This window comes from Ursus maritimus, unplaced genomic scaffold (genome assembly GCF_017311325.1).
Source record: "Ursus maritimus isolate PB19 unplaced genomic scaffold, ASM1731132v1 scaffold_27, whole genome shotgun sequence".
Taxonomy (NCBI): domain Eukaryota; kingdom Metazoa; phylum Chordata; class Mammalia; order Carnivora; family Ursidae; genus Ursus; species Ursus maritimus.
Window position 1 is genome coordinate 32137483 of NW_024425230.1, and position 18403 is coordinate 32155885.

An 18403-nucleotide genomic window follows, 5' to 3' on the forward strand; every position below is an offset into this window, starting at 1 on the left:
GCAGTAGAACAAGAGATTTTTACCTGGTCTCCTGTGAGGAGGCACCTGCGGGCTGATGGCGTTGGTCCCCATGATGACGTACTCATAGTGGACTCCAGGGTTGGGCTGCTGGTGTATCATCTGACAACACAGAGGTCAATGTCATTGCACCGGCACACACTCACACCCCCTTCCTGCTGGCCCAGGGTTCCCCGGTATACATGGCACTATCTATAGACGAGTGGGTTGATTCAGATCTCGTCGTATTAGTGAACCTGTGACAGATTAAAGGCAAGCTCTTCCCAGATGGTATTTTGTTATTTGCTTTTGAAGCATGAAGAACTTAGAAGAAAACTAGTCTGAAAGTCAAGATTTTGCACATTCCAAATAGGAACATGGGAGCAATGGCAGCAGAGCCTTTCTGTTGGGCTCTCAACCGTCTCACGCCATGGTTTAGATTTTGCTCAGTGCTCTCCAAGTGGCCATGTGTATGCTCCAGGGGAACGCATTTGAACACTAGGTGGCGAGATAGAGTCACGCAAAGAAGAGCCAGCCCTCTTGGGCAGAGCCCGCCTGTGATAGTTTAGGTTCCTTCAAAGAACCTTTCCTGGCCAGTAGGCTGGCTCAGGAAAGGTCTGCCCCACCCTCTCCCTCGTCCACTTTCTGGGTCTCATCCCCTCTCATCCATGGAAAGTTCCAGAACCACAAAGAGATGGGGTCAGGACAACCAGTGTCAGGGAACTAAGTCTCCCTGGTTCCTATTCTCTCAGGAACCAATGACAAAAGCAGGATATCAAGCAGGAAGCTGCGGAAGTCTGCAGAAGTCAGGAATTAAACATCGTCTGGGACAGAAAACACAACATAAGTCAGCACGGCTTTGCAGAATAAATCCCTCCCTATTGGCTTCAGAACACACCGTCCTTTGTGCCCATGGCCTTCCTGGTGGGAAGCAGGGTGCTGGGTTAAACGGAGAGCAGAACGGGAATCTACAGTGTAAATAAGAGCCAGGCAAGGAGACGCCGTCCCGTTCTGATATTTCTGTCTCTACTGCTTTCTAAAGGGGCTCTCCTGTTGACCAGTAGTGGAACCTAGAGCAAGTCCCATGGCCTCACAGTTTTTGATTTCCTCCCCTGGAGGAGGAGCTTAGAATCACGGCTGTCTCTTAGGTCCTTTAAAGCCACAAGCATCTCCCAGTCACCCCTGCAAGGTGGGTCCTGTTGGTTCACGAGAGTGTCCATTCTGTCCACCATCATCCCTTACCTGCTCTCTGGATGGGAAATGGGGCCTACATTGCACAAATCACCTGAGGGAAGGCACACATGAGAACCACTGAGCTCCTGACACCCAGGAACCATGGTGTTGAACACAGAACCCCAAGGGATGCAGGGGTGTGGCCTCCGGTTCCCACTCTTTACCCCTAATTCCCTCGCTTCTCTTTTCTCATATGCTGACAGTGGGTCTGAGGCCGGAAACCCTCCTCGCTTCTCCTACACCTCTTCTGCAGAGCATTCTGCCGGGGCAAGCCTTGTCTTGTTTATGAAATTATTGTTGGCCCCCACAGCCTAGACCACCCACAGTGGGCCCTTAACGACCGGGGTTTTTACCCCTGATGCCATTTGAAACTTACCCGGAGTCCAACAACCAACTGGACAGTCTTAAAAAATATCCAAAATTAACTGTAACAAGGCTCCTCTTGTAGTTTCTAGCCTACGAGCCACAAGGCCCAACGGGCATGAACACGTGACTATATAGCTGGAGAACTAATATTTATAAAATTCGAACACAGCAAACTAGCATGTAGATTCGCATGGCTCTGGGGAAGGTAAGAGAATGCAGATCCGTGGGTGAGCTCGTCTTTATCAAAACCTCATTTCGAGCTTTTTATTTCTTGTCACTTTTTTTTAATTTCCTGATCTTTTTAAGAAGACCGGATTTTAGTGATTTCTTTTAAAATAAGGACCATTTAAAACTCTTGGGCGACTTCATAATTTAGTTTCTTGTAAAATAAATCCCAAATTGTGTCTTCTGCAAGGCAAGGAACTTATAGTAAACCTCTATACTGTTACTCCAAGCTTTACTGTATCATCTGGAGTACTCTGGAGCGCTCCTTTCTTCATTCGCTTTAATAGAATTTGAAGAGGGCTGGGAACTTGAGCGGCTTTGTCTTGCTTTAGGCATTTGCTTTCTTTTGCCATAAAAAGAAAACATGCCAAATTAGCATTAGGAGAAAAGTGCCTGGAGGGGAGCCAAGGCTCATGAAATCAAGGATATGTTTTGCCTCTGATTTGGTTCAACAAGTAAAAATGGTTTTAGGGGGTCAATAAACTCTCAGGGTAATAAGCATCTGGTAGAGTTTAAGGTTTCTAAGAGCTAGGTACTTTCAGGGGTGAATGGCCAAGATGAACGCCAAGCACCCAGGCATCTCGAAAGGCTCAGCTCGAATGGTTTTATTGAGCACGGGCAATGATTTGTTGCTTATTTGTACTAAGTGTGGTCCTTGGAAGAAACAAGATGCAAAATTCCAACAGTCCAGAAACATCTAAACTCACATAGACGTCCAAGATCTCATTTGTGGGGCCTTCAGCCAAAAAGGATTCTCCGGCGGTGCTCGAAATCTCATTCGGACGCTTGTAGGTGAACATGGTCCCTCCGCCCTCGTATTTTCCTGGCCGGTCAATTGCCCAGTTGCCGTTGATGATGGAGCGGCCGGAACGACTTCGCAAAGCTGTCAAGAACAACGAGACAATTCCTCGAGTAAGCCCAGGGTGTGCACAAGAAAGTGAACGGGCCCCCCTCTCCCCCCAGTAGCTGGCTTATTCACTCATCAAAGTGTTTCCTGAGGATCCACTATGATGATCCACTATTTGCCAGGCACTGAGCTCGGCCCTGAGGGGGGCAAGGCATCTAGGGCACGACCACTTCTCCAACCCCTTCAATCCCTTCCACCACTTGGACTTAGTAGAGAAAGGAGGAGTGGGAGTGGTTAGGAGAGAAGGATGTGGAAATAGAAAGTAAGAGGAACAAGAGAAAAGGAGAGGAAGGGGACCTGTGGTATAGCCCATTATCTAGGTGAGAGGTTGCACCTGGGCAGCCCGGGAGCTGATTTTGGCCCAAGGATAAGCTTAGCTTGGCCTTCATGGTGTTTTGTTTTGTTTTCAAATAATTAAACCCAAACTCAGTTTGGGTTCTCTCACTTCTAGCTTGTCTTGTAAAACAAGAAGACATGTTAGCATTGGCTCGACATCCCATCACGGCAGCAACCAGCTGGAGATGAGGAACCCCCCCCTCCATTAGAGGGGATCTGTGGGCTCTGGTGTGCCCCAGCCCCACCGCTCCCCAGGACTCCCCAACACTGAGGCTAAGCTTCAGTTTACTGCCCATTCTTTTATGACTATGGATTATTTATTCCATCTATGATCAGGCTTGCATTGTTATTTGTCTCACAGAACAGGAATTTTCTTACAGTTCTTTCTACTTGTAGGTCTACTGAAAGCGACAAAGCTACAGATAGGTCAAGCGGGTCCCAGGATTTTCTCCTACCTGATCACCTTCATTCATTTGTATGACCTTCCTGACTTCTGTGGGCTTTTGAGGCTGTGAGCCACGCTAGACACTCCCACATGCACAGTCAAAACTGACCCTCGGGACACAAGCAGGTGCATGTCCCCGTCTCTCAGCATGGTTCAGGGATGAGAGGGAACTTGTTCAAGTTTGTGAAGATGAGAAGTAACAGAGCTACTTCAAGTGTCTACACTTGGGAGGTAAGAAAGGAGAAGAGTGGCAAGGAACAAAGTGTTCAGTTAGTGAGAGAAGAAAGGACAGCAAGCGAGAGCTGACTTTCTTCCTTAGGCATCCGACATCTTGAAACCCCCAAGCCAGTGGCGGATTGGGTTTAAAAGACATCCAGGGGCGCCGGGGTGGCGCAGTCGTTAAGTGTCTTCCTTCGGCTCAGGGCATGATCCCAGCGTTCTGGGATCGAGCCCCACATCAGGCTCCTCCGCTAGGAGTCTGCTTCTTCCTCTCCCACTCCCCCTGCTTGTGTTCCCTCTCTCGCTGTCTCTATCTCTGTCAAATAAATCAATAAAATCTTAAAAAATAAATCAATAAAAGACATCCAGTGTAAAGTGTCACATACATAGTGGGCCTGTGATGGTCACTGGCTCTTGGCAACTTCGCTTGCACAGAGTTACTAAATTTAATTTAGTACAATGTATTATGGAAAAATTTATATATAAACCAAAGCAGTGAGAATAGTATAATAAACCTCTGTGTCTATATCACCCAGCTTCAATAATTATCAAGTCATGGCTTATCCTGTTTCACTCTGCAAATCCCAGACCCCATTTGTCCTTACATTTTTCAGGAGGTGTCTCTAAAATATAAGGACTCTTTGTTTCTTAAACCCACTTTCAGCAGCATTTCTACAGTGGGTCTCCGGAGGCCGGTGGAGTCAGAGCTGATCCACGGGGTGGAAGAGCTTCCTATTAAGAGCAGGGGACCCCGCTGACTCCATCCCTGGCTGGCTGGTTGCCATGGCCACTGGGAGACCACAGCTGTGGAGCACGGAATACCGAATTATAAAATCGCTTCAGTTTACTGAGTGGCGAAGGTGGTCAAGAGTAGAGACTGAGGAAGAATGGGTTTGGGGCCGTTTTCTCTCAAAAATCACACTTGAGAGTGGTCCGTACGGTCTCTCCAATTCCTCACTTCCCATTCATTTCTCAACCAGCTCCAACCTGCCCTCTGCTCCCATTATTCCATTGAAACAATTCAAATTAATGTCACCAAGCCATCCATGTTGCTAAATCTAACGGGCATTTTCCAGGCCTTCCCTTGCTAGACGTCTCAGCAGCATCTGGCACGGCTGACCACGCCACCCTAATGGAAACATTCTTGCTCTGGTTTCTGGGACACCACAGTCAGCCTGCTGTCCTCCTGCTCTCGGGCTGCTCGTCTGTTCTTTCTTTCCTGTGTCATCTTTCTCTACTCAGCTACTGAGTATTAGCGTTCCTTGAGGATGAAGAGCAGACCCGATTTGGGTGCTGTACTTTCTTGGGCAATTTCATCTATGCCATGGCTTTAATTGCTGTATTCTGCTGGGTCCCGAATTTGTTTCCAATCCAGATTTCTCCTCTGGTCCTAGACTTCTTTATCTGATGGCTTACTTGACAGCTTCACTAAGATGCCTAAGACCGAACTCACCCTTGACTTCTTCCAGTGTCTCCTATGTCAGTAAGTGGTACTACCATTCACTTCATCAGAAATGGACGAATTATCCTGGGCCCCTCCCCGTTCCTTATCCCCTATATCCAATCCAATCATCAAATTTTATTTGACCTCCTCCATATTTCTTGAACCCATCAACTTCTCTCCACATTCACGACCATAATCCAGGGCAAGACCACCACCAGATCTCATCTGGACTAACTCGAAAACCTTCTAACTGATCTACCTATTTCCCTTCTTTTCAGCCCGAGTAATCTCTCTGGAATGCAGGTTTGGCCATCAGCTGTGGCTCAACACCCTTCAATGGCTTTCTATTTCTGTAGAAGAAACCCCCAATCCGTAATGGGTTGGGGGCCGGGGTGATGTGATGGAGCCTCATGACACACCACATGTTTTTCCTCTCTGTGCTCTGCTCCCTGGCCGCCTTTTAGCTCATCTGATAGACCACGTTCCCTCCACCACCCGTTCTTTCTTCCAGACATGTTTCTCGGAACCTCGAATCATATTTGTCCTTTAGATGTCAGCTCCTTAGGGGAGTCTTCCCCAACCCCCAGTTAGGCCTGTTTCTTCTTTCACGTGCTCTAAGAGATGCAAAAGCCTCTCCTCCAAGGCACTTAACTCTGTCTGCACACATCCTTCCAGAGCATGACTGGACTAATGTTTGTCTCCCAGGGCACTGCAAGCTCCGAAAGGTGTTTCCTCACTGTTATAGGTCTAGAGACCAGCGCAGTGCTTACCGTATAGTAGGAATTCATATGCGCTGTACACAAAAATACATAGCCGAAAAAGACACCGGCTGAAAAGAAAAGTCGGCAAAGAATGGCAAACAGGCAATTCAAAGAGAACCAGGTACAAATACTCTGTAAGCAAATGGAAAGATGCTCTGCCTTACTTGTAATTTAAGAAATGCAAATCAAAACTGCAATGGGGTCTTCTCGACCCACCAGACTGACGAATGTTTGAAAATATTTAATATTGCCAGAATTGGCAGGTGTGTGAGTAAGCAAGCATCCATAACATTGTCGGTGGGAAGGCAAACCAATTCAACCACAGCGGAGGGCAATTTGGTTATATTGCTAAAACTTTAAGTGCCTATACACTTGACCCAAGAATTGTACTTGTAGGAAACTACTTTGACGGATATACTTTTGTAAGTATACAAAAGTGTTTGTAACAAGGATATTCCCTGCAGATCTTTTTAAATAGAGAAAACGCCCAGACAACCTAAATACCCCACCGTAGAGGACTACTTCCATAATCGGTCATACTGAAAGCCCATGGGTGGGACCCATGTGGCCCCCAAAACAGTGAGGTAGGTCTGTGTGTGGCGGGATGGGAAAAACTCCGTGATAAGTTTTTAAATGAAACAAAAATGCAGAACAGCGTGTTTGGTATGAGATCATTTGTGTATACTTTTAAGTAAGACCATGTACGCCCATGCATTAAACTTTTCAGAGAAAGTCGTAAAACTGCTAACATTTGGGGACAGGAAGTAGAGTTTAGGTTGGGATGGGAGATGAGAAGGGAAACATTTATTTCACGTTTTATATCTCTTTATTGCCATTTAAAACTTGTTTTTACCATACGCATATATCATCTTTTTTAAAGCTTGAATCTTTTTTAGTTAACATAAAGGACACAGTACAAGCAGAAATACTCCCGAGGGATATACGTATTTTCCCTTTATTTGTTCTTCTTAAAATCCCATTCAGAGCACCCAAACCTCAGAACTAAGGTAGGTTCTGGCTAATATTTTATTGCTCTTAATGGCAATCTTGTAGAAGAGGTTGTTATTTGGAAAGCAAAAAAATCCATTAAAAAACCATTTGAAATACTGCACAGGAGAGAACTGCATGGGCTTCCCAGGAAATAAAACACGGGAACCCCGAATCTTTTTATCGTCTCCTACTGTTGCCCAAACACCCGCTCTCGGGGTTTCGATGAATCTTTCACCATATAATAGCAAAGTGTAAAAAAAAGCCGTATGAGATTATTAGCAGACTCGGGCCTGGTTCCATATGCCCACAGGTTAGCTTCTGGAATAGGTCCCGCATTAGCCCCCACCTGGGCTTGCATAGTGAAAGCAGCTGTACCTACGATTTATGTGCCTGTGAGCAGTTCCAGGGCTATGTAGTGGTGTCCAGAACTACCCCACAAAAAGGTGCAGGTGACTCACAGCTCTTGCTAGTGGGTGTGTTCACGGAAGGTCAAGCTTTGGCGACGCTTGTCACAGCTACGTCAGTATGAGGAAATCTCCACTCTCGCCTGACGTGTGGATTTTATTCGTTCTAGCTGTCAACGCTGGGCACTTGTATTTGGCCTAACCTATCTGCAGCAACAATGCCCTTCTCCTAGATTCATATAGGAATCGCTTACTCATCCAAGCCCTGCTTTTCAGACACTTTATTCCACAATCTTAATGCCCACTGTTGCTGACCCAACCCCTGGTTCCTGCATCCAAACAAAAAAGGTGGTTTCTATACAGCCAACAGATCACTGTGATCTAGACATCTGTTTTTTCCTTTTTTTAAAAAAAGATTTTATTTATTTATTTGACAGAGAGAGAGAGCGCACACAAGGAGGGGGAGCAGCAGGCAGAGCGAGAGGAGGAAGCAGGCTCCCCGCTGAGCAAGGAGCCCGATGCAGCACTCTATCCCAGGGCCCCGGGATCATGACCTGAGCCGAAGGCAGATGCTTAACTGACCACGCCATCCAGGTGTCCCTGTTTTTTACCTTTGGAAAATGAAAATTGAGCTCCTCCCATTAACAAAATTCCAAGTTTCAGCAGTTCTGAGAAGCTATCTGGGAAGTAGCACAACGAGCTCGAAGGCGAAGGGGTCAGACAGACTCACTGGCCGCCACCACAAGGCCAGCTGGAGGGTTGCAGCCCTGCCATTTTTGCTCCGTCTACTATGAGCTTTCACGGAAGCTCACACGTGGGCACAAACCCAAGTGAGTCTCAGAATACGTCAGCTAATGTGGATATCGTGAAAATGGGACACACCTATTCACGCCATATGACCAGCTTGGAGGGGTCTGTCAGTTACATTCTTATCGTTGCCTTCCTTCTATTATAAATCTGGCAACCAATCATAATAACAGAGCAGTACTGTGACTGTGTCACCAACAGAAATCGCATATGTATTCATAGGACATTACAGCTGCTACAGGTATTTTGGAATATTTTTTGAAGATTTTATTTATTTATTTCAGAGAGTGAGAGAGTGCAAGCATGAGTAGGGGTAGGGAGGTGGGGGAGAGAGGAAGAAGCAGGCTCCCCGCTGAACAGGGAGCCTGACACAGGCCTTGATCCCAGGACCCTGGGATCATGACCTGAGCCAAAGGCAGACGCTTAACCGACTTAGCCACCCAGGCGCTCTGGTGTTTGAAATGTTATTGAAAAACTCATCACTATCTTGAAATGGCAGTAATTATTAGACCCTCCATGAGATCTCCTATTTTAATGTTAAAGAAGCACATGCTACCAAAAATTACAAAGAAGCAAATTTGTTTTCTAAAAATATGGTGATAATCATATTTCAATATAATCGGTTTCCTTTGTACTCTTCTGCATCTTATTTTACCCAAGGGAGCCCGTGACACAAAAAAGTGAAGAACTTCTGGTCTAATGATTTATGGTTTTCAAAGCAGAAATGAACTCACATACCACAACAGCCAGTCACGTAAGGCAAGCAGGACACATATTACCTTAATTATACAGGTGAGGAAACAGGCTCGGAGAGATTAAGTTGCTTGCTCGAGCTCACAGATTGTTAGTAGTTTAGGACTTGAACTTTGATGCTCTAATTTCATCTTCTTCCTGTTACACCAGTAGTTCTCAGACAGTGGTCCTCGGACCAGTGGAAACCCGTCCCCTGGAAGCTGGTTAGAGGCACAGGGTTGGGCTGGCTCAGAGACTCGGGCGTGGGGTCCAGCATCCGGGGTTAACAAGGCCTCCAGGGGTTATGGTGCATTTCAGGTTGGAAAACCACTCTTATTTTATTATATTTTAATTTTTGTTATAACCATCTTATTTTCGAGTCCTGATCAAGGGAGGAATGGTCTCACTTCTCAGATCTGGCTTTGCCTGGACAATGGAACAGACCCCGAGGGCGGAGAAGACAAAGGGTCTGTTCTGGGGGTTGTCGCTTTCATTCCATCCTACCACTGAAGCTCTCACCGCCTGCCCGCCCTCCCGGTCTGTGGGCATTTAGGATTCCCAGAGTCAACATTCCTAGGGATTTCGTGACCAGTAGTCAGTCCTAGAGGGCGCCTGGAATCGTGTGACTTTATACACGAGGCAGACCCCATTAAGGGTTTGGATGGCGACTGAGCCTGGGTGAGGGCGGGGTGTAAAAGAGAGCCCAATGCAGCTCAACGATAAATGACCTCAAGAACCGGGTAAGCACACCTACTGCAGTCTTAAATCCGAGGATGCACGCTTCTCCCCATTCTCACATGACGGACGCGGCACGTGTCTTAGGACAGAAAAGCAATAGTCGTCAGGTAGATGACTAAGTTCTGAGGTCGTTGTCACTCCCTGAACACATGTGAGATTCATTTGAGTAAATCATTTCAGTTGAACGAATTTCTAGTACCCCAATTTGTAGCTGTATTAATTTTTTAAAGATTTATTTATTTATTTATGGGTGAGAGAGAGAGGCAGCATGTGAGAAGGGAGGGGGGCAGAGGGAGAGAGAGAATATCGAGCCGACTCCCCAGAGAGGGCAGAGCCCCAACACGGGGCTCGATCTCATGACCCTGAAATCCTGACCTGAGCTGAAACCAAGAGTTGGTTGCTCAACTGACTGAGTCACCCAGGCACAGGTCTGTATTAATTTTTTTAATACGATATAGTACATATAGCAAAGTATTTGAATTATAAGTGTATAAACTGATGATTTTTTAAAAAGATTTTTTATTTATGGGGGTGCCTGGGTGGCTCAGTTGATTAAGCGCCTGCCTTCGGCTCAGGTCATGATCTCAGGGTCCTGGGATAGAGCCCCGCATTGGGATCCCTGCTCCATGGGGAGCCTGCTTCTCCCTCTCCCTCTGCTGTTTCCCTGCTTGTGCTCTTTCTCTCTGTCAAATAAATAAATAAATAAATAAATCAATCAATCAATCAATCAAATCTCCGGGAAAAAAAAGATTTTTTTATTTATTCATTTGAGAGAGAGAGGGAGAGAGAGAGCGAGAGCACGAGCAGGGGTGAGGTGGCAGAGGGAAAGGGAGAAGTAGACTCCCCGCTGAGCAGGGAGCCCGCTGTGGGGCTTGATCCCAGGACCCCCAGATCATGACCTGAGCTGAAGGCAGACACTTAACTGACTGAGCCACCCAGGTGCACTGCCTCATGATTTTTTATATTTGTATTACACCTGTGTTACTTCTACCTGAATAAAGATAAAGACCATTCTAGACCCCCAGAAGGCAACCCCTTGCCCCCTCAAAGTCATTACTCTCTCCCTACAAGACCCAAGGTTCACCATTACTCTGACATCTAGAACTATAGTTTTTGCTCATTTGTGTATTTCAAAGAAATGGAATAATACTGCACATATTCTTTCATGCTGGACATCTTTTACTTAACTTCATGCCCGTGAGATTTACCCAAACTGTTGTATTTATCAGTAGTTCATTCTTCCTCAATAGCAACTTAGTGTTATATGAATATGCCACCATTTATTTGTTTTTTCTATTATCGATTGGCTTTTGGTTTGTTTCTAGTTTTTGGCTCTTATGGGTAAAGGTGCTATAAACATTTGTGTATGATTTTGCTGGATATGAAGTCCTCATTTCTACTGGCGGTTTACCCAGAAGTAGAATCACTGGATTATGGGTATATATATATATATATATATATATACGTTTAATTACAGTAGGCACTGCCAAACATTTTTCCAAAGTGGTTGTACCCTGGAGTTGATGTTGGGAGCCAGGGATGTCACCGTGGAGAAGGAGACATAGAAATGGAATGGAGGAAGGCCAGACAGAGCCCTGTGGGGATGGACGTGACTTTGAGTGTGAATTCACCATCTTGAACTTATGTATGTGTATGTGCATATTTATATGTGCACTTATATGCGTGTGTGAGTGCGCACATTTTTATATCTATGTGTGCACGTGTATATATACATGCCTGCATTTCCTGGCTGTCTGCCAAGAGCGCTAGCAAGCAGAAACCTGCCACTAGCAACAGGTGTGACCGACACCTCTCTCTTAATCTCCACATCGACTTTTCAAAAGCTTCAAGTTAACTTTTAGGGGATAACTGCTAGAAATACGTAATTGATTAACGGATATCAATGTGTATAATCAAACAACAAATTGAGATGAAGCCCCAGTTCTTTGATATGCTTTGAACTTCTACTGCCTCGCATAAGCAGCTAATGGCAGGCCACGTGCTCCGCTCACACTGAACCCTGCCACAGACCCTGTCACCGTGATGCCCCACACAACTGCCAAAGGTCAAAAGTGGGCCCGAGTAAGTTTTAGGATCTGAATATGAAGAATGCTTAGAGTCCAAATTTGACGGGGACAGAAGGAAGTAGCCTATATACAAGCATATATGTTATGGTTGGTTTCTATTAAGTTTATTTCCCTGCCCTACAAATATATATATATATATATATATAATATCTGTATATGATATCTGTACAATATGTATATATACAATATATATATATTATATATGTTCCCTGCACTTCCATATTTCCATATGCACCCTCTTGCTAGAAGATGAGAGCTATAAAGGCAGATACTGTGACATAGACCTTTTTGCCCACTATTTGGCACTTGATTGGCACTTAACAAATGCCTGTTGAATAGAAGTAAGTTATGAGCTGCATTGTTCTCATCTATCGTATTTTAACTTTGGAGTTGAGATAAGAGATTCTTGGAAACTCCTTCAAGTCCTGCTTATATCTGAATAATCCTGTTTAAGAATTTCAATCTCAAAACTGACCTCCGTGCCTCCTGACCAACCACAATGGTAAATAAACGCAGTGATGCATAAAAATGGTGTTTAAACACACACACACACACACACACACACACACACACACACACACACACACGAATTTCTCTTTAGGGAGATCCAGGTCCAGTTTGATAAAGTATCCAAATTACGGTTTTTGTTAAATAAATATACGTACATATCACACAGTAATTTTTCAGTTCAGATTTGCTTTGGCATTTTGGGTTTGGAAAGAATTGAGCCTGTATGATTTTCTAAAACATGATGTAACACAGTTGGACTGAAAATCAGAGTATCAGAGAAAGAAGGCTGGCTCTCCCTTTGGCATGCTATGATCACAGGTTGAATAAAGGGAAATGCCAAGTCTTTGTTCTTATTTCATTGCTAAATTATAGCTAAGTATGTCGAATTCTCATTCTTTAAAATACTGCCATTTGATTTATTTTGACTCCAAATTCCTTTGAATACTAACTATAAAGAAACTTTGTGTGTTTTTAAGCCCCAAACAATGCTATATGAAATAGATACCATCTAGGACTTAAGTAAGAAAATAAGCTGGGCATGGCACTTTGGCACGGGGTGGGCGGGGGGGGGGTGGTTACAAAGATAAGACTGCCCAAAACTTCGGGAGCTCAGACACATACTAATACATGTGAACAGAGGGGCTGTCAGAGTTTCCTTGGGCACTTAGGGGATTTTGGAGAGGAGGTGGCATTTGAGCAGGAATTGGCAGGGTGAGGAGCTCACCAGGCAGAGGACAGGGGAGGGCATCTGGGGGCAGAGAGCAGTGTGTGGACAAAGGCCGGGGCAGGAACGGGTCTGACCTGGGAGGGGTGGGGGACAGTGTGGGGTGCTAAAGCCAGGGCATCGAGGGTGCTGGGGGGTGGGGTGGAGTGGGGGTGTGTGGGGAACAGCCTTGGACATGAGCTGGGAAGGGGAGACCTTGGGCTGACTGTGGGGCTGGGTTGTGGCCCTGGTGAGCCATTGATCAGGATAGTGACGGCGGAACTCTGTTTGGAGGTAAAACCGGCTGCTGAACAGAAGTCCCAAAGTTCACTGACACCACAGTTGCTGAGTACCTACCATGACTCTTTCCACCCTCGGGGGCAGCAGGTCTGCCACAGCGGCCCTGGCGGGTCTCAGGAACACTCTCCCTCTCCCGGGTCCACTGTCTACTCCCTGGAGTCAGGGAAGGACCATGTTTAGCACTTTCCTTTAGAAAGAATTTCGGAAGTATAACTGCTGCAAAGGGCCTGACTATAGCTCAGTTCATCTAGGGATAAACCTAGTATCTTTCTCATCCTAATCGAGCCTGCTTTCTAACCTCTCCATTTAAAACACTGTCTCCCATTGCTCAGGTTCAAGTTTGGCAACCATCTTCTGCTCTTTCCTATCTTTCTCCCTGCTACCCGATCACCCATCAGGCGTATCACCCCCTTGGCTGCCACTCTGGTCCCCTCCATCCCTCTCCTGCCCAGTGACCTCCTGTCTCTGTTATCTGTTTGCCTCACAGCTGGACCACGGCGACAATCGTGCATCTGCCCGCATGCCACTCTAGCTGAAGAGTGCACCTTCACGAAGTGCACCTTTCCTCCTGTCTCCCCCGGAACCCCAAACTTCCAAGCCAAGATTCACACTCAAGGTCTTGTGTGATTCGCCCCTACCTTCAGCTACTTCACACAGCCCCTTGTCGGCATTCAAGCAAGTGTGGAAAATGTCAGAAATTTGTATGTTGCTTTAAAAAAAAACAAACCCAGTTGTGATTTCTTATAGGGCAGGAGCCCTGTCTTATTTAGCACTTGACAGAAAGGTACTCAGATGTTGCTGAGTACGGCTAGTGTCCCCTGTTCAGCCTGAGGGTCCCATTCCAGCACTATTTGCTGGTTCTAACCTCTTAACCCTATTCTTAGTGTCTATGCCCTGCTTTCTGACACTTCACCCACTGCTGTCTTCATTGTTTTACTATTCCAAATGCTGATTCTAAACTTTGCAAGATATTTTTAACTTCAGGAGCAGACAGTTGAATTAATCAAACTCTTCAGCTGGTCACACTTTTGCTGTGCAAGACCTCTCTTGCCTTATTTTATTTTTCCCTTCACACTGGATTCCCACTGCCATCACCCTGCCCACCCCAGCAAGCACCGACCCTGAAGTGATATAAATGTGTATGTACAATTCACATAAATTTGCCACGTTTCCAACAACCCTTTGCTTTTAAAGTCTACCTTTGTTTCTGTAATGACGGTCAGAGTTTTCTAACTGCTGCACAATATTCCATGGCATACACCTGCCTCAGTGTACTTATCTGATCTCCTTGTCCTGTGGGGACTGGTTTTCTTTTTAAGGTTCACAATATCAGCAAAGAGCTGGTATTTAGAAAAAACTCAATGAGTATTAGTTGGCAAAGCCCAGAAGGCCCATTTTTAAAAACAGCTACCCTATTACTAGTAAGAAGAGAGGTATTTTATCCAGGCCCACACATGTAAGTAAAAGAAAGCAACATATCTGCAAGAATGCATCCACCCCCTGGCACAAACAGGGAAAATTGGAGCTGTCTAAAAAATAATATGTCAGAAGAAAAATATGTCAGAGGCGAGATTAGAATTCAGCCTCCTCTGCCCCCTGGATGCTCTGGTCAGCTTTGCCCCCAACATCCTCACTGAGGAATATCTGTGGTGACCTCAGGGAGTTGTGTTAGGACCCTACATTACAGGCTTCCATGTGGGTGATCAGAGCACATAAGAAAGGAGCATCCTGCATATACAGTAAGAGGTGAAACCCTAGGAAATGTAACCTGCTTGGTTTGAGGGAGGAAGGCCACGGCAGTCAGGTGTATGTGGGAGGCTAGCCCACTTGCTGGCCTGGCACCACCCCAAAAGCAGGCCACCAAGATTTATAGCACTGGTCACTAGACTGCAAAAAACCCCCAAACAACCACGACAAAGAAACACAACCAAAACATACACACACCCCACACACATACTCCGTAAAACAGAAAGTGCCCTATGAACAAAAGAAGAATGTAGTGAATACTACGGGGCCTTTGTGCATGCCTCACGTGTGCACAGCCACAGACACTGCTCGGCTGAACAGTGTCTCCCCAAAAGTCATGTCCATCCAGAACCTGTGAGTGTGAGCTTATTTAAAAATACGGTCTTTACAGAACTAAATATAGAAATACCATACACTCTAGTACTTCCACTACTGGGTATTTACCCAAAGAAAACAAAAACACTAATTCCAAAGATATGTGCACCCCGATGTTTATCACAGCATTATTTACAACAGCCAGGATATGGAAGCAACCTGAGTGTCCATGAGTAGATGAATGGATAAAGAAGATGTGGTGCATATAAACATACAATGGGATATTACTCAGCCATGAAAAAGAATGAGATCTTGCCATTTGCAACTGCATGGATGGACCTAGAGAGTATCATGCTAAGTGAAGTAAGTCAGAAAGAGAAGACAAATACCATATGATTTCACTTCCTTGTGGAATCTATTAAACAAAATACACAAACAAACAAACAGATTCTTAAATATAGAGAGCAAACTGGTGATTACCAGAGGGGAGGTGGGTGGGGGGATGAGTGAAATAGATAATGGGGATTAAGAGATATAGACTTCTATTTATAAAAACAATAAGGGGGTGCTTGGGTGACTCAGTTGATTAAGCATCGGCTCTTGGTTTTGGCTCAGGTTGTGATCTCAGGGTCCTGGGATCGAGCCCCCCGTGGGGCTCCGTGCTCAGTGTGGAGTCTGCTTGAGATTCTCTCTCCCTCTCCCTCTGCCCCTCCTGCTCATTCTCCATCTCTCTCAAATAAATAAATAAATAAATAAATAAATAAATAAATAAATCTTTAAAAAAGTAAAAAAATGCCAGGGAGATGAGAAGTACAGCATAGGAAATATAGTCAATAATATTGTAATAACTTTGTATGGTGACATGGTGAGCACTGAGTAATATATAGAAATGTTGCATCATTATAACACCTGAGACTAATACAACACTGTATGTTAATTAGACTTCAATAAAAAAAAATTGGTGACCAAAAATAGGAAACTTGAAGCATAACTTGAATCCAATGAAAAGATTGGAGCATGTGAGGGACTTTCCCAACGACTGATCAGATGACAGCACTGATTCATCCCTAACTAGTGAACGACAAAAGCCGTTAATCTAAAAAAACAGAGAATGTACTTAGATGCTAATTTAGCATAAGGGTTTTATTCCATGGATACAAAGCAACCTAAACCTTGGTATGTTTTTTGAGTATGAGAACTCAGCAATAATTGCCTATCAGTTTTAATGTCCCTGGAAAGCAAACTTACAGGAAGAAATTCCTGAGCATGATTCTTGCATGGGAGACTCCTCTAAGACTGAACCACTTAGGTCTCTGGAGTTCTAAGGGTTACATATCTAATGATGACAGTGTGTCCATTCATTAGTCCAGCAAGTAGGAAACATTTTGATGATAATTAAACACATTATCTTTAGATGAAACCTAGTGGATATTAACTAACATGCAAAATCACATTTGGGAGAGAAAGCAAAATTTCAAAGACACGTAGACTTGCAGTAGAACAACACTGGGCTAACTCCCTAGTCTCTAGAAAGGATTAACTTTCCTAGGCTAGTCGGGCTTGAAGGGAAAGTCTAAGAAGTCCTAATGAAATGGATGGCTCTCTAGCCATCTTGAGATTTTGAAAATAGCATTTACATTTTCCTCTAGCACACAATCATCTTCTGTTAGGCCCCTCCAGTTCATACTTGCAGTCTACTCTCTTAAAAAACACTTTGTTTAAAAAAATGGAAATGTCAAATATATTAAAAATAAACAAAGCACTAAAATAAAATCTCATGTCCCCATCACCGAGCATGAGGAATGAGCAACACTCAGCCACTCTCCATCTGTATCTCTCTAACTGCTTCCTTACCTTTCTTACTTTTCAACACTTCTCTTGGAGCCGGGGGTGGGGGTGGGGAGTGGGGTGGGGGGGGAGCAGAGATGTCATTTGTTCTTCTTCCTGGAAGTATTCACTCAGTTCAGACTCCAGGAGTATAGTCGATTTTTTTACTTCTCTGCTTGAATTCCATTTCCAAATTGGGTTAAGGAATGCATGGGGAGCTCAGAATGGAATTAACTCCATTTGGCGAGTGTCGCTGTACTTAGGGTTTTGGGCACCAAGCAAGGGTAGAGTCCCGTAGGGTGGCACAGGTCTAGAGCCATGGCTCAAAGCCTGATCCCTGGGCCAGCAGCATCAGCAACAGCATCATCTTAGAAAGTGCTAGAAATGAAAACTCTCAGGCCCACCACAGACCTCCTGAACTAGAATCTCTGGAAGTGGGGCCTCCTGGTGATTCTATTCCACACTCAAGTTTGATAAGCACTGCTCTAGAGGTTAGGCTAACCTGAGACACGGGCCACTGCAAGAATCAGGGATATGATATCCAATCTACGTTCTCTGAATACCTGTGGGTATGAGTGAGTGTGTGAGTACATGCATGTGTATGTGTCTACACACACACTTGCATATCAGCATATCCTTATTTAAAATAGACTAAAAATTTATTTCTACATGAAAAAATGGGATACAAGCTTGATATAAACAGTAGGATACAAACAGATGAAAATCCCTAGGCAACACTGAAGCATCCTTGTTGCTATATTTAATTTTATTAATTCTGCTTTCAGATTGTATTGTAAGTTATGTACAAGAGACGTGTGATCCCACGGATTTTTGATACATTGTATTTTCACGTTCATTCAGTTCAAAATATTTTCTAAGTTCTGTGAGACTTATCATGTTTCATTTCCATTGTCGTTTAGTTCAGTTATTTGGGAAATTTCCAGATCTCTTTGTGACTAATTTCTAGTTAAATTCTATCGTGGTCAAAAAAAGCATATTTTATATGATTCCAATTATACTAAATTTGTTAAGGTCTGTTTTGTGGCCCAGAATATGGTTTATCTTGGTGACTGTTCCATGTATACTTGGAAAGAAAGTGTATTTCTGCTGCCGTTAGACGAAGGGTTATATAACTGCCAATCAGGCCACATTATCTACTTGGTCTATTAATGATCTTGAGAGGAATGCTAAAGTCTCTGAGTATATTTGTGGATTATACTCAATTTCCCCTTTCAATGCTATCAGTTTTTGTTTTATGTGTTTTTGGGCTTTTGTTTAGGCACATGTACATTTATCACTGTTATGTTTTCT

The 18403-nt window shown here is 44.5% G+C and overlaps 1 protein-coding gene across 1 annotated transcript in view; it reads right to left on the reverse strand.

The window, feature by feature from the left end:
- The window catches only part of THSD4 (thrombospondin type 1 domain containing 4), a 513844-nt gene that overhangs the window by 36231 nt on the left and 459210 nt on the right, over positions 1-18403 (reverse strand). The window contains exons 8-9 of the mRNA XM_040642637.1: positions 2529-2704; positions 24-120 (exon numbers count right to left, since the gene is read on the reverse strand). Of these exons, the coding sequence (XP_040498571.1) occupies positions 24-120; positions 2529-2704 (273 nt within the window). The remainder of the gene's footprint in view (positions 1-23; positions 121-2528; positions 2705-18403) is intronic.